Source organism: Rhinolophus ferrumequinum, chromosome 12 (genome assembly GCF_004115265.2).
Source record: "Rhinolophus ferrumequinum isolate MPI-CBG mRhiFer1 chromosome 12, mRhiFer1_v1.p, whole genome shotgun sequence".
Taxonomy (NCBI): domain Eukaryota; kingdom Metazoa; phylum Chordata; class Mammalia; order Chiroptera; family Rhinolophidae; genus Rhinolophus; species Rhinolophus ferrumequinum.
In genome coordinates this window covers 51,200,295-51,215,934 of record NC_046295.1, presented here as the reverse complement: position 1 = coordinate 51,215,934, position 15,640 = coordinate 51,200,295, and the positions used below count along the sequence as shown (strand labels likewise).

The 15,640-nt window shown below is 44.9% G+C and overlaps 1 protein-coding gene across 1 annotated transcript; it reads left to right on the top strand.

The window, feature by feature from the left end:
• Nucleotides 1–10,073: 10,073 nt before the first annotated feature.
• CCL21 (C-C motif chemokine ligand 21) lies at nucleotides 10,074–11,197 on the top strand. Its single transcript, XM_033122586.1, has 4 exons — nucleotides 10,074–10,232; nucleotides 10,331–10,451; nucleotides 10,540–10,710; nucleotides 10,792–11,197. Exons 1-4 carry the CDS (start codon nucleotides 10,166–10,168, stop codon nucleotides 10,823–10,825), a joined length of 393 nt encoding a protein of 130 aa, XP_032978477.1. The 5' UTR covers nucleotides 10,074–10,165; the 3' UTR covers nucleotides 10,826–11,197.
• The last annotated feature ends 4,443 nt before the right edge of the window (nucleotides 11,198–15,640 follow it).

Genomic DNA, 15,640 nt, shown 5'->3' with positions numbered 1-15,640 from the left:
GGCTCAGCATTGCACACAGCTCCTCCCTGGACAGTGAATTAAGGGACTTGAGCAGAGCAGGAAGGCCTTTGTCTAAGGTGCATTGAAGGTAAAGGTCAGACTTGAATTCTGTCATGGCTTCCCACGGTATCCTTGGGCCCAGAGCAGTAATGTGGACATGAGACAGTCCTGACAAGAAGGGTGGCCAGGGATCCCACAGGCAAAATTCATCCAGGCCTTCTGTACATGACCACATGTGGAGGGGAGCCATTTAGAGGAGTGTCACCGTGCTCCATCCTCGAGGAGGTACTCTGTGTTTATCAAAAGCACGTAGCTAAGGTGACAGAATGGCAAGAGCAAATGACAGAATCTCCCCCTCTCTGCTCCCTGTTGGTTATTGGTTAGATCTTTCTGGAAAACTTATGTGGGAGGCTGCTATAGCTCTCTTGCCTATATCCTATCCTACCTGCACTGCCTATCAGCTGCATGGAATGAGTGAGTCCTGGAGTGAAGATCACAGTAGGACATGGAGAGGGATTTGTCTCCCACCTCCAAGTGCAGACAGAGAGGGGGGCAGGGAGGGGAGCACGTAGATGGAGGGCTGAGTATTGGAGACAGAAAAACTGACATGTTCCTGACCGGGGCATGTAGGGGAACAAAGTCAATTTGATTTGCACTCTAAAGAACCTAGAGCCAAGAAGCCAACCCAACGTCCAAGTGCTTTTAGGGAATGTTCGTGAATAAACTCTGAAATTAGGTCTTTTACCCATGTTTTCATGAAAAGCAGTGAGTTGAGCCTTGTTGTCCAAAGGCAATGCAAATTAATTCAAAATCTGAACACTCAGACTCCTTCCCACCAACCTTTTGCCAGTGTCAGGGAATGGTACAGGTATAAATGCATGCTTTTGTTCAGCCCAAACATGTCAGTCACTAGGTTCTCATCTTGACATCTCAACTTCGGTCCTTTCCTCTATTTTTCACTATCTCTGCTTGTATTCAGTTTCTCATTCATTCTTGCCTGAATAATTATAATAGTGTCTCATGTCCCCAGGGCTTAGAATAATGGGTGGCCAATGGTAATACCTTAATAGTACTTGAAGTCTGGGCTGAGGAGTCAGACAAATCACTACACTAGCATGATAAGCTCTATGAAACAGGGGATCCTGCCACAGAAGGAAGTACTCCGCTGATGAAGACCCCAGAAGGATCACAATAAAAATGACCTTGAGGAAGATCTTACATTCAACAATTAAAATACTTGAGTACTTACTATATGCAAGGCATTATAGTAAACAAAACCATGGAGTGACACAGGACTTGCGCAGTGGAGCTCTCATGACCTCATGAGATAGACAGTGTCACATGGCCCAAGTTGTCTAATCAACATATATACTTGGATATCCAATATTCATCTCAAAATAGAAAACTGAACTCCACATTCCCCACCCACCACTGTCACCCAATCACACATCCAAAACATGCTCCAGTATTCACCATATCAGTTAATGAAAACACCATCTTTCCATTTCATTAGGACAAAACACTGGTATCACCCTTGACTTTTTTTCCCTAACAGTCCACATTCAATCCATCAGTAAATCCAGTTGTCTCTACCATCAAAATGAATTCATGACGTGACCACTTCTCACTCCTTCTGCTGCTATGATTATTGCAGTAGCATAATAACTAATCTCCCAGCTTCTTCCTGAGATCATACCTCCAACAGTCTATTGCCTTTTTTGTTTGCTTGTTTAGTTTCAGGTGCACAAAACAAGGTAATAGTTAGACCTTTATCATTTATATCCTTCACACAGTGATAACCCCCTCCCCCCATCTACTACCCCTCTGACATCACACACAGCCATTACCTTTCCACTGCCTCTATTCCTAATGCTGCACTCCACTTCTTGTAAAATATATATATATATGTATATAAAATTATATAATATATATAATTATATATATATAAAATTATACCAACAGTCTATTCTCAACACAGAAACCTGATGGTCCCCAAGGAGGGTCCTGGCTATAGATGATTGATTGATAGATGGTAGGTAGGTAGATGGATGGATGGAAAATCATGAGACTACATAAGATCACAAGGGAGTGAATGTAAATGAAGGAGAGATCTAAAGACGAGGCTCTGGGACACTCCAACGTTAAGAAAGTGGGGTGAGGTGGGGGAAATTAGGAACAATAAGGAGAAACTGAGTAGTAGCAGACAGTGAGATGGGAGGAAAATCAGAAGAGTGTATTATACTGGAAGCCAAGAAAGAAAAGCATTGCAAGGAGAAAGTGAGCACTTGCATGAAAAGGTGCTAATCAGCCAAGTAATATAAGGACTTGGAGATGATTATTAGATCTAGCAACATAGAGATCATTCATGACCTTGAGAAGAACAGACTCAGGTGAGTATGGAGGTGAAAGCATGAGTGGAGTAGATTCGAGAGAGAATGGAAGAACAGTTGGTGATAAAATGTATAATCAACTGATCGAGGAGTTTTGTTCCACACAAATGCAGAAAAATGAGGAAAGAGCACCAAGGATTTTTTAAAAATAGGAGAGCTATAGCATGTTGGATATTGATGGAAAATATACAGCCCAGAGGAATAAATTGATGATGCAGTAGAGCAAAGGGAGAACTGCTGCAGCAATGTCATGGTGCAGAAATAACAGATTAGGAGTGAGTCCCGAAGTCAAGTGGTTGGCCTCAGGTTACAGCAGACATTTCGCTGGAGGAATTAGGTGACATTAGTGAAGGAGGACTTTGTGTAGCAAGAAAAGAAAGGTTTCCTCACAATTAAAAGAGATGGGGAAAAGACCTAGAGACATGAATGAGGAGCTGGGAAAGGACAAAGGCAACGGCGGGAGAGCAATACAGAGCCAAGGCCATTGGTGGAGAGGAATTTTGGAAGTTGTCATAGCAAGTTTTGTTTTGCTTTGCTTTGCTTTGCTTTGCTTTGCAGCCTAAGAAGTTGGTAGCAGTTTGTGAGCCCAGGTGATGGGGCCAAGTATTTGAAGTTGGTGATCATATATGTGAAGCAGATGCTCTTGGAACACAGTAGGAAAGAGAGCAGAGAAATCTCTAGATGCACAGAGGATGAGGAAGAAGATGGGGATTGAAACAGACAAAGAGAGCAGATGTGCCATCCTAGTCTTCAGCCAGAGACCAGGGGTGCTTGGAAGTGGGAGGAGAGATCTGGGAAGCAGACAGAAAAAAGGCTGCCCTGAGGATGGGGTGGACCTCTGTTTTGGACCCCTCATATCTCTCAGAAGGTGGCACCTCTGCATTCCCACCTTCTGACCTACAGTACAGGAGCCAAGAGCTGGAGGAAGCACAGGAAGTGCTGATGCTTCTTTATGATGTGCTACAGGGTCAGTGGGATGTCCCTGCCTCACTGACTTCTAAGGAAATCCAGGATGACGCAACATCCCATCAAACCAGGAGGAGATGGTGGCAGGACTCTCTTCCTCTCATAGCACCCCACTTAGCACAATGCGTCCACTGCCAGCAGGACGGGAAGAAACAAGAACGTATCTCTCCTCTGAATGGTGATTCCGTGTCTAAGGGAGGGAGGCCCAGCCCCTACCATGGACTCCAGGGTGAGGAGACTCAAGGCTCAAGCCAGCTGAGCCAACACCTTCCAGGTGTTTTCCTAAAACATCCACAAAGATCATAGAAGGTCTTGTGACAGACACATCCTCCCTGCCTGGTGGGAATTGGGCAGAGAGCCAAGGAGATGACATTGAAGGCCCAGAATGAAGGGAAAGACCCAGAAAGGTCCCAGCAGCATCAGGTGTGAGGCAGAGGTTACTGTGCACACATCCTAGCTTACATGGAGTAGGCCTTCCCATGGTCCTCCACAGGCTCCTATCTGCCCCAGAGCAGCATGAATTCACAGTGCTGACCAAAGTCCAGTAACAAAGGGTTGGGACAGAGAGATGAGCTAGAACCAAGACCTTCAGGATTCTTAATTCTCAGCAAACTCAAGAGCTGAGAGAAGACAGGGTCAGACCTCATGACTACACGCAGTTTGTTGTTGAGTGATGAAGCCTTGCTCATCCCATCCCATAATCCTACACACCCCTAGGCTCAAAGAGGTGAAATCAGAATTAAAAACCTCAAGGAGGGCACAAACTCAAGAACGGCTACTCCAGAATTGGTGGTAGGTGCTAGGAATATTTGAATGCATGCTTGGGAACATTGGAGTTTCAACTCTGGCCTTCTGAAGTACCGTCATGTCATAGTGAATAGCTCTGACCTTCTGAAGCCTTCCCTTGATCTCTGCAGAGGGCACTACAGGAGTTCTTAGAGGGAATCCTGCAGTGGAGGAGAGTGGTTTCTCCACAAATCACTTCTCCTCTTACACACTAAGTCCTAGAGGATAGGCACCATGGCTGCTTCATTTTTGTACCTTCTCGCCACAGCCCACGCAGTGAGGGCAAGGAACACAGGATGAGAACAGGAATAAGCCCCATGGAGACACTGACTCCTACACCATGTGAGAGGGGGCTGGGCCTCTGCTCTTTACCAGCCATCCAAAGCCTAGTGCTCCACCGGGGCGCATGGACCCGTGGCATAGGCCAGAGCTGTCACAGAATTAAGGACAAAATGGTTCCTGTGTCCACTGCAGGCACAGGAAAGAAGGAAGGACAACGTTGAGTTCAGGTGGGGCTATGAGAAATGAGCACAGCGCGGGCACGTAAGACGTTGGGAGACACAGAGGACCAGATCCTTACCAGGTCTGGCTGGGCTTGCAGAGGACGGCCCATTCTCATCCCCAGAGACAGTGAGGCCAGGACCCTGAATACTTGGTCTGGATGAGAGCATGGGGATGAAATAGGGGGCCTGGGAAGGGGCCAGAGGCAGATCTGTTTCCAGAAGGAGGGTGGGTGCTGCCAACTGACCCCCTTTCCCGCCTTGTTCTTCTGCACTGTAATTTTTCTGGATCTATGGCTAGGCATGGGGGCTTTCCAAAGTGTATCAGTCCCAAGGTCAAGCCTGCTACACAGGCCACAGGGGCAGGACCCTGGGCAGGCACCCAGACCCACGGGAATCCAAACGGTGAAAAAGAAGGATAGCAGTGAATAGTACTAGCAGCTGGAGTGCATCACGGGAGATGGGCAGGATAAAGTGAGAAGCCGGGCAGAATCTCACACATAGTCAAAGACCAATGGACACAGCCAGCCAGCCACACACATATGTAAACACAAAGACACAAGTTCAACAATGCCACTCAGAAACTAATTCAGAGTACCGAGAGACATGTCCAGGAAACACACCTTCATAGACTCATGAACACCCTAGGTCAGAGCAGACACAGGCTTGCACACATGCAGACACAAAGATAAGCTTGCACACATGCAGACAGACACAGTTCATCTTGCAGACCCACAAACACAAAGGCAGTCCAAATCCATCCTTCAAAGCCGCTCTCTTCCGTCCTTCAAAGCTTTGTAGGCCACCTCAGACCAGGCCTGTTTATCTTTCCTCTAAACTCTGGTTTGTCATTTCTGTCCTTTTGCTTGTTCTTTAATAAGGACAGTCTTAGATTTCACAGGCATACCCCTGGTCTCAACAACCTGGCTGTGTGCTTTTAAAGAAACGTCAAGGTCAGCAAATGAGTCCACTGTCCTCTTCAGCAGCCCCATCTTTCACCTACACATCCACCCCCATCCCCACGAGTGTCCCAAGTTTACTGCAGAGTCCTGACCTCCATCTTCTCTGATGCAGCAGACAGAGACTCTAAGGGAGGAGTAAACCAGACAGACATACCCTGTCAAGGTAATGCTGGTGAGTGTTACCCCTCAAATCTTTACATGGCCTTATGCTTACCATGACCTACCTCCAACTGTAACCACTCCGTTAACACTAACCTAAGCATAGTCCTAACTCTAACCCTAATCCTAGCTAGCTACACATGGAGTAATGTCTGCAACTACACTAGACACACAAATATCACACGCACAGGAACTCAGTAGATCCTCAGGAACAGCTGCACTGGAGGGCTCAGCGCTCAGCTGGGAACCCATGAGCACCAAGGCACCCAGGCCCTTTGACCCTGGTTTGCCTGCAGGGGCTCAGGCCACCCCAAGCCCTGTTCTCAGAATAGCCCAGCCTCTGAGCCGAAATTCCTGCCATACCCCTCCCCAGCTCCCGCCTGCCACGCTGGCAGCCAAGTTGTTGAGACCAGAGATCTGTTGCCCTGGAACATTTCACCAGACAGAAGAAAAGGGGCCTGGGGCCTGGGGCTGAAGGAAATGTAGCCACTTCCCAATGTGGGGATTGCCAGACTCTTGCAACACCACACCCAGGACCTCTCCCCCAAAGCCTGACCCAGGTGTCCGTCCTAAGGAGGGAGCAGTCCTTCTGACACTGGGGGTGAGTAGGAGTGAATTAGCACACCTTCGCTCCCCATCTCCAGCGTCTCAATCTGGTGATAGGGTGTGTTCGTTCTGAATTCATCAGCAGAGGTAAAGCTGGAGTCAGCCATTTGTACCTCCCTCACCTCTTACCCCTCACCCCTCACCTCTCACCCCAGGCACCAGGATTTCGGTGCTGCACTCCTCTGCACCTCAGCCACCCCAGATATTGTCAAAACACTATCTAGGCTCTCTCAAGAGTGCACCAAGCCAAAACCTTCACTCAAAGGACTGGAAATCTTAGGTGAATGCTCACATCTCAGATGTGTAGCCATCTGAATCTCTGTGTCCCCTTCCCCAGTATCTACATCCAGTCTGGCCTGACGGCCAAGGAAGGGGCGTGGTTCAGGGCTGCAAGCTCCAGACTCCCACACCAAGCTTAGATTTCAAGTGGGTCTGTGTGGTCAGATGAGCCCAGGACAGCAACTGAGGGCAGAGGAATGGCTGGGTGAGTGACCTGGGTTCCCAAAGAAGGATAACAACTCCTTTCATAATTTCAACCCCTCTTCTAGGAACTGTGTCTACACCTGGGCTCCACTCCCTTCCAGGTTCCTTCAGTGCCTCCCTTGCATGCCCCTGTCTTTACCACATAGGCACCGATACCTACAGCTCAGTGTGTGGCAGTGACTTACTGTTATCTTCCTGCTCAATGATCTCAGGGAGAACTTCAACAAAGAGATAGGAAACATAAAAATGGAGATAGAAAACATAAAAAAAAAACCAGTCAGAAATAAAAGAGTACAATAACTGAAATGAAGAATACATTAGATGGATTCAGCGGCAGGTTAGATGAAGCAGAGGATCAAATCAGCTATTTAGAAGACAAGGTAGCAGAAAACACCCAATCAGAACAGAAAAAAGAAAAAAGAATCCAAAAAGTGAGGACAGTTTAAGTGGCCTCTGGGACAATGTCAAGCATACCAACATTTGAATCCAGAAGAAGAGAGAAAGCAAGGAATTGAAAACCTATTTGAAGAAATAATGACAGAAAACTTCCCTAGCCTGGTGAAGAAAATAGATATATAAGCCCAGGAAGCTCAAACAGTAACCAAAAAGATGAACCTAAGGAAGCCCACACAGGGCCAGCCCGGTGGCTCAGGTGGTTGGAGCTCTGTGTTCCTAATGGTGAAAGCTGCCAGTTCGATTCCCACATGGGCCAGTGGGCTCTCAACCACAAGGTTGCCGGTTCAACTCCTCGAGTCATGGGGCTCCGCCCCATCTAAGATTGAACACGGCACCTTGAGCTGAGCTGCCGCTGAGCTCCCGGATGGCTCAGTTAGTTGGAGCTCAGCCTCTCCACCACAAGGTTGCTGGTTTGACTCCCGCAAGGGATGGTGGGCTGTGCCCCCTGCAACTAGCAATGGCAACTGGACCTGGAGCTGAGCTGCGCCCTCCACAACTATGATTGAAAGGACAACAATTTGACTTGGAAAAAATCCTGGAAGTACACATTGTTCCTCAATAAAGGTCCGTTCCCCTTCCCCAATAAAATATTTTTTTAAAAAAAGAAGCCCACACACCAAGACACATAATAATTAAAATAATTAAAACGCCAAAGGTTAAAGACAAAGAGAAAATCTTAAAAGCAGTGAGAGAAAAGGAACCGTGTATCCCCAAAAATAAGACCTAGCTGGACCATCAGCTTTAATGCATCTTTTGGAACAAAAATTAATATAAGACCCAGTATTATATTATATTATATTATATTATATTAGACCTGGTATTATATTATACCCAGTATTTTACATTATATTATATTATACTATAAAGACCCGGTCTTATATTAAAATAAGACCGGGTTTTCTATTAATTTTCACTCCAAAAGACACATTATTGCTGATGGTCCAGCAAGGTCTTATTTTCAGGGCAACACGGAATTAGTTATCTACAAAGGAGCTCCAATAAGACTGCCATCTGATTTCTCAACAGAAGCTTTGCAGGCCAGAAGGGATTAGCAAGAAAAATTCAAAGAAATGAAAAGTAAGGACCTACAACCAAGATTACTCTATCCAGCAAAGCTATCATTTAGAATCAAAGGACGGATAAGGAGCTTCTCAGACAAGAAGAAGCTAAAAGAATTCATCACCACCAAACCAGTATTACAAGGAATGTTAAAGGGACTTTTTAAGAATAAAAAATTTTTAAAGATGAAAAATATGAATAATAAAATGACAATAACTACATATCTATCAACAATTAATTTCAATGTAAATGGATTATATGCTCCAATCTACATTGCTACGTACAAGAGATGGAAAGACACACAGACAGAAAGTAAAGGATGAAAAAAGACATTCCATCAAATTGGAAATCTGAACACCCTTGTTCATTGTATCATTATTTACAATAACTAATATACGGAAATAATTTAAGTGTCTGTTGATGGATGAATGGATAAAGAAGATGTGGCATACTCATATACATACAATGGAATATTATTCAACGATAAAAAAGAAGGAAACCCTACCATGGAATAAAGAAAATAAGTCAAAAACATAGAAACAGAGTAGAATGGCGGTTGCCAGGGGCTGTAGGGTGGGGAAAATGGAGAGGTGTCTGTCAAAGAGTACAAAATTTCAGTTTAAGATGCATAAGTTCTGAGAATTGAATGCACACATGCTGACTGTAGTTAATAATACTGTATTGTATACTTTACATTTGCTAAGAATGTAGATCTTAAGCATTCTTACCACAAAAAAAGAAAAAGAAAAAGAAAAAGGTAACTATGTGTGAAGTAATAGAAGTGTTAATTAACTTGATTGTGGTAATTATTTCACAATATATACACATATAAAATCATCATTTTGTACATTTTAAATATATACAATTTTATTCATTGATTATACCTCAGTGAAGCTGGGGAAAAAACATAGGGGAAATCTTTATGGCCTTGGATTTGACAATGGTTTCTTAAAATGACACCAACAGCACAGGCAATAGAAGAAAAAATTAATAAACTGGACTTCATCAAAATTTTGTGCGTCAAAGGACACTATCAAGAAAGTGAAAAGACAACCCACAGAATGGGAAGGAAATATTTGCAGGTCATATATCTGATAAGAGTGTATTATTCATAATTTACAAAGAACTCTTATAATTCAATAACCAGGTTTACATTTTAGGAAAAGTTCTCAGCCTGCTGGAAGAAGGGAGACATCCTGGAGCCCAAAGTGCAACGAGAAGGAAATCACAGTGTTCTAGGGCACAGGTGGTGAGGCCTGCACCGTAAAGGTGCCTGGGAATGAAAGAGGGCCTGACCAGGTAGACTCAGCCGGCTTGGGCACTGACTACCGTGTTTCCCCGAAAATAAGACCTTGCTGCACAGTCAGCTCTAATGCATCTTTTAGAGCAAAATAAATATATTAAAATGAGACCGGTCTTATATAATATAATAGAATGTAATATAATATAATGTAATGTAATTATAATATAATATAATATAATTCCGGGTCTTATATTAATTTTTGCTCCAAAAGACGCATTAGAGCTGATGGTCCAGCTAGGTCTTATTTTCGGGAAAACACGGTAGCTGTCAAGTTGTAATTTAAGCATTCTAATGAGGGCTGGATGCCAAGTCAGGATTTTTTTTTTTTTTTTGAAAAAGGAAAGGGATAGAGATCCCTATTCTGGCATGGGGATGGGAAAGTGAAAGTGTCCGCCTGCAATAAATAGACAGCAGACCAATCCCAGCCCACACACTCCAGGACCCCTAACTTGTAGCTGCTCAGCTCTGGCCTCATACTCATCCTCTACCACAGCCATGGCTCAGTCCCTGGCTCTGAGACTCCTCGTCCTGGTCCTGGCCTTCTGCATCCCCCAGACCCAAGGTATCAAGGAAGTTTTTTAAGATGGGGGCATAGGGCTGGAGAGGCCTGAGAGGGAGTCTACAAATGGCCCCTGGCTCCCTGTGAACCCCACTCTGCAGGCAGTGATGGAGGGGCACAGGACTGTTGCCTCAACTACAGCGTAAAGAAGATTCCCACCACGGTTGTCCGCAGCTACCGGAAGCAGGAGCCAAGTTTGGGCTGCCCCATCCCAGCTATCTTGTGAGTGGGTACAAGGGAGTGGGTGCAACTGAGTGGGGAGGGCATGGTGGGCAAGACTAGGACAGGCTTACTAACACCCGACCCCCAGGTTCTCAACTTGGAAGCGCTCTCAGCCAGAGCTATGTGCAAACCCCAAGGAGGCCTGGGTGCAGAAGCTGATGCAGCATCTGGACACGGCCCCAACCACACGGAAACCAGTCCAGCGCTGTAAAAAGGACAAGTCTGGCAAGAAGGGAAAGGGATCCAAAGGCTGTAAGAAGTGAGGAAGCTGAAGGGATGGGAGGAGGGAAGGGAAGGGGAGCCTTCATCAGTCCCTCAAACCCCTCTTCTCTCCTGTCAGGACTGAACAGCCACAGACCCGAAAAAGGCCATAGCTCAGTGACCAGCCTGCAGCCCAGGAGGTCCCCATCAGCCTCACCAGGGTTTGGAGCCCCAATCCAAGGGTCAAGGAGAGAGAGAGGACTCGGGGGCCCCAGAGCAGCCATCCCATGCCGGCCTTGCCTCACCCCTTCTCCTGCTTCAGCCATCCCTTTTATATTCCCAGCCCTACCCGCATGGCTGAACTGCCCACACCCGGCCAGGCCCAAAGAGGCAGAAAAAGGAATGTGAGAGGAGGCAGCAGGACTGTCCCCTCTGAGGAAAGTCACTCAGGACACTGGACCTGAACCCACCCCACACTGCACCCCACCTCTTCCTTGTAAACATGATTTATATGTAACTGAATAAAAAGCTGTTCTGGCCTCCCACCCTGTGTGTTCCTGTGTTGTTGTGTCCATGGGGAAGCCAGTGTCACTACAGGGTAAGGTCACCATAGTCTGGTGTCCCGGCTGAGAGCTCAGATTGGTGAATTCTATGTTCTCACCTATCCCAAGAGTTTCCTTCCTTCCCAGGTACCCAGACTTGTGGGCAACAGAAGGGAAGCTGACAGGCAGGGAGGGACCTGGGTTGCTCCCCGTCTCTGAGAAATTCCTGCCAATGGAGAGATGGTGGACCCAGAGCACACACCCCCAGTGGCTCTGCAGGCCTCTGAGACCCTGAAGAGATCCCTTCCCTGATTATGTCCAGTATTTTCTCACTCCCAGCTCTACCAGAGTCTGCCTCCCCTTTCTAGAGGCCTACTACCTGCAAACCTCCAAGTACCTCTGTCACCAGCACCTTGGCTTCTTGCAGTCTCCCAGGATGGAAATCAAGAGAAATCACCGCAAGAAAGTTCAGGCAAGAGGCAAAAGTTTATTAAGCTTGTGCACAAGGGAACCAACACCACGAAAGGAAAGGAAAGTCTCCTCAAGAGAAGTTGGGACCGGGTTTTAAAGAGAGCTACGTAGGGTAAAAGCTGTATCTAGGCAAGTAAAGGCGGAGGTTTTATGGCACCTGTGCAGTACGGCTACATGTTTCTTTATGGTCACATGTTTCATTATCATGGTAAATCTCTACCCCCATGCATGATTTTTAGTATTTAAATTAGGGAAAGGCCACCTTAGGAATAAATATTCTTGGGCCTTACTGCTTATGTGCAGTGAAAGATCTGCTGGTATGCAGATCTTTATGGTTTGCCTCCCAAGGCTCCTTAATGCTCATCGGTGATACCCAATTTTCTTGTCAAAAGGCTGGATTTTCATTAGTCAGCTGACCTTTCTGACTAACTCAATATTAGGAAGTTACCCTCCTGTCTCACCTCTTTGGGAGGGTCTCCAGGAGGGAGGCTGAAGCCTGGGCCCACCTTTAACACAGGCAAACACAATTCTACTGAAACATATCCAGTCAGAGTTAAAGCCCTGGGAGCCCTTCAGAGTCCGTATTGCCTCCCAAAAACCCAAAAGGACTCCCTTCTGTCCCAATCAATACAGCATGGTCCCTGGCATCTTTGTTTGTTTGTTTGTTTGTTTGTTTGTTTGTTTGTTTGTTTGTTTGTTTAATGGGGCTCTTTTCCCATCTGGGCTTCTTGACTCCCTCAGCTTCTTTCCAGTTGGGAAAGCCTCCTACCATTCCTTTCTTTTCACCTTTCTCCCCTGGCTGAGGACCAAGTTGCTTTAGTTACTTTAATCTCTTGACACCAAGGACTAAGTCTCCTGTGGCAGGTATTTGGAATCCCAGAATTCAGACGTAAATTAGGCTCCTCTCCAAGAAGACGCCTGCCTGGCTCTCCTCTACCTCTTCCTCCCAAGAAAAGAGATACTCCTATTCCCCCTTCACCCCTAGGTAGGGAGTGGGAGGACCATTAGATGGGGCCAGGCCATGTGGGAAAGAAGGGAACAGATCTTGGGAAAGGGGCAAGAATCTAGAGGTGGCTGCCCCACCACCTTAACCTTCTACGGGAGCCTGAGCATGTCACAGCACCCACCACATATCATAATGTCTTTAAAGTATTTGCTGTCTGCTCCTCCTAAGGCAGGTGAAGATGGGGGCTCCTCCCTCCCTATCCTCATGCAGCAGGTGTGATCATAGCCTACAAACGCAGATGTGCCAGAATTACTGTGTTTTACAATGTTCTTGCAATGAACTTAATTCCTACTCCGAACCACTGCACCAGTGTGCTAGTGAGACATTCAGCATCAGACACTCTTGGGATCCCATCTGCCAAGGGCTGTGCAAAAGTCATAGAAACACCAAGGTACAAGGGAGGCTTCCGTCCTGCCCCTACAACATCCTATCATTGGACAGCAACCTCACCAGTGAATGCTGTGGTTCCAGCAGGTATGACTAGCTAGGTCTTGGACCCTCCAGCTGTTAGCTCTATGCCACATTTGAGACATGGGAGTCATGTCTCATGTCTGTGGGCTTGGACCTGGTTTCCCCAGAGACCCCACAGAGCCATCTCCTCAGGTCCTGCCACTTACTTCATCACAACCAGGGATTAGAGCCTATTGCCCACGCTCACTGGACCTACACACCAATCCCTTCCACAGGCTTAAAGAACTCTCCAAAACTCTTCCTGTCGCCAGCCACTCCAGGAATAATAACCTCTTCCCGAGTTTGCTTTAGACTTTTACAAAGGTAGAAGGGCTCTGACATCAGAATGCCTATACTCTCAGCACTGCCGAAACCCTTGCTTGTTCTAAAGAGAAAACAAAAATATAAGCAGAACAAATAAAACTGCATATTTCACTAAATTATCCTGCCACACTTGCATGCCTCATATTTGCCTCAAGCCCTGCCCTGAATAGACATGCAATATATTATTTATCATTAGAGAATGAATAGCCACTCTCCTGGTCTGCCTTCATCTGTTCTTTCTTCTTTCTGTAAGATGCATAATTCAAAAAGTATCAGATAATACATATTTGTGGTTTAAAAATATCAAAAAGTATAAATAGGCTTATTCAGAATAACAGTTTGCTGTAGCTTTTAACTCTTAAGCTACTTCTTCTAGGAGTTGGTGCCATATCTAAATTCTTTGTTCACATTTCTGTTTTTTTTATTTATCTGTTTTAAACATTACCAATTGACTGCCTATCATAAAAAGTGTAGATTTGGCTCTCTTACCAACCCTCCTGTCCTGTCACCCTATCCTCTAAATAAAGTTATGCCACTATATTTAGATCCTGATCAGAGACCATGTACATGTTGCTCACTACAGAGAGAAGATGTGTACTACGCTTACTTTTCCTTTGTCATTCAGCTTTTCGGTTTTCTTTTTTTATTTCTAATTGTTCTTCCCTTTTTTAATACTTCTATCTCACCATTATCATAGCCTCAATATTTTTCAAATGCTTCATTATATTAGGATTAAAGACTTAATGTTTAAAATGTATGTAATAGAAGTAAACATAGGTGAGTGTGTTTATAACCTTGAGGTAAAAAAGAGCTCCTTAAACAAAACGTAAAACCATAGAATATAAACCATAAGGGAAAAGATCAACACCATTAAATTCAAAGGCAAAAAGAAGTTCAGGATAAGACTGGCAAATTAAACACACACATTTATTTTTACTCCTTCCTGAGCCCCAACCAAAACTACAAAAAAATTTTCTGTTATGTGTGTTTATAGACATAAACCCACAAGGACCCAAATGGGACATGAGAGAAAGGTAACTTTTCAGAAGACTGCTGCTTAGACAAGTAAATTTCGGTAAAAATAGGTATAAAGCAAAAAAACAAAATTATAAATTGGGAGGACTTCCAATGCCTTGCTCATGCATACAGTAAAAATACTTTACTGACTACTAGCATGCCAGTGTTCAACAGACACACAAGTAATGGCTTCTACTAGAAATGTAAAGAGAAAAGAAGAAAAAAAATTCTAAGGATCAATCATCCCCAAAATTTAAAAATCATCATCCCCAAACATGAAAACTCATTGTAATCCTTGGAATCCTGAGTTTTCCTTTAACACTGAAGCATTTCATTGCTTTAAAACTAAATCATCACTACACCTAAAACAAAAATAAAACAAAACAAAAAAAAAACTGAATCATCAACATCTTCTAACAATAAGTTATCCTCAAGGCCATCCAGAAAATTACTAAAACCATGTTTTTAAATGACTTTACCATTATCTCATCCATGAAATGGTCACACACACACACACACACACACACACACACACACTTATGAAATGGTAGGCCAGCTCCTGCTTATCAATGGTGCCTCAGAATCTGAAGCCTCCTGCTCACCTTGGTTCACTCCTTCCTGGTGAATCCTTTCAAGGCCTCTTTGACACAAAGGTAAAGGATGAACTGGGCTACCAGGATCTTGCAGAATTACAGGTAGTAGAAAATCATAACGTGGGTCATATGAACCTAAAACTAATTCCAAACTAAGCAACCAGATTTCTTAACACTCCGCTCACCGCACCCCACACAGTTTGGCTAGCCACTATTTCATTCCTTACTCATCAATCCAGCCCTTTAGAGGGACATGATCACAAATGACAGTTAGGTTCTTTCTTTCGATACCTTCCTTTAAAAAAAGTAAAACTGGGGGCAGCATGGGATGACCAACACAGCATCACTGACATACGTACTCGGCATCTTCTGCCTTGTTTTATGGCACAGGGAAGGTCAGAAGGATGGGGTCTAGAATTGTTATTCATGAAAGCTCAAAATGAATTTGTCTCCTAGCTGTAATCATGTGTGAAACATGTGTTCAGTTTCAGCTGACCTCTTTTGTGAAGTTCCTTTTCTTGTCCACATAGTCAGATGTTATTTCTCCTTGTACTTTGGGACAAAGTGATGCTGTTTTGTTAAAAA

Excerpts from the sequence above, each read along its gene's own strand:
- CCL21 (XM_033122586.1), top strand. The coding sequence starts at position 10,166 with ATGGCTCAGTCCCTGGCTCTGAGACTCCTCGTCCTGGTCCTGGCCTTC. Across the intron at positions 10,233-10,330 it reads CTGCATCCCCCAGACCCAAG|GCAGTGATGGAGGGGCACAG; the intron begins GTATCAAGGAAG and ends CCCACTCTGCAG. Across the intron at positions 10,711-10,791 it reads GGATCCAAAGGCTGTAAGAA|GACTGAACAGCCACAGACCC; the intron begins GTGAGGAAGCTG and ends CTCTCCTGTCAG.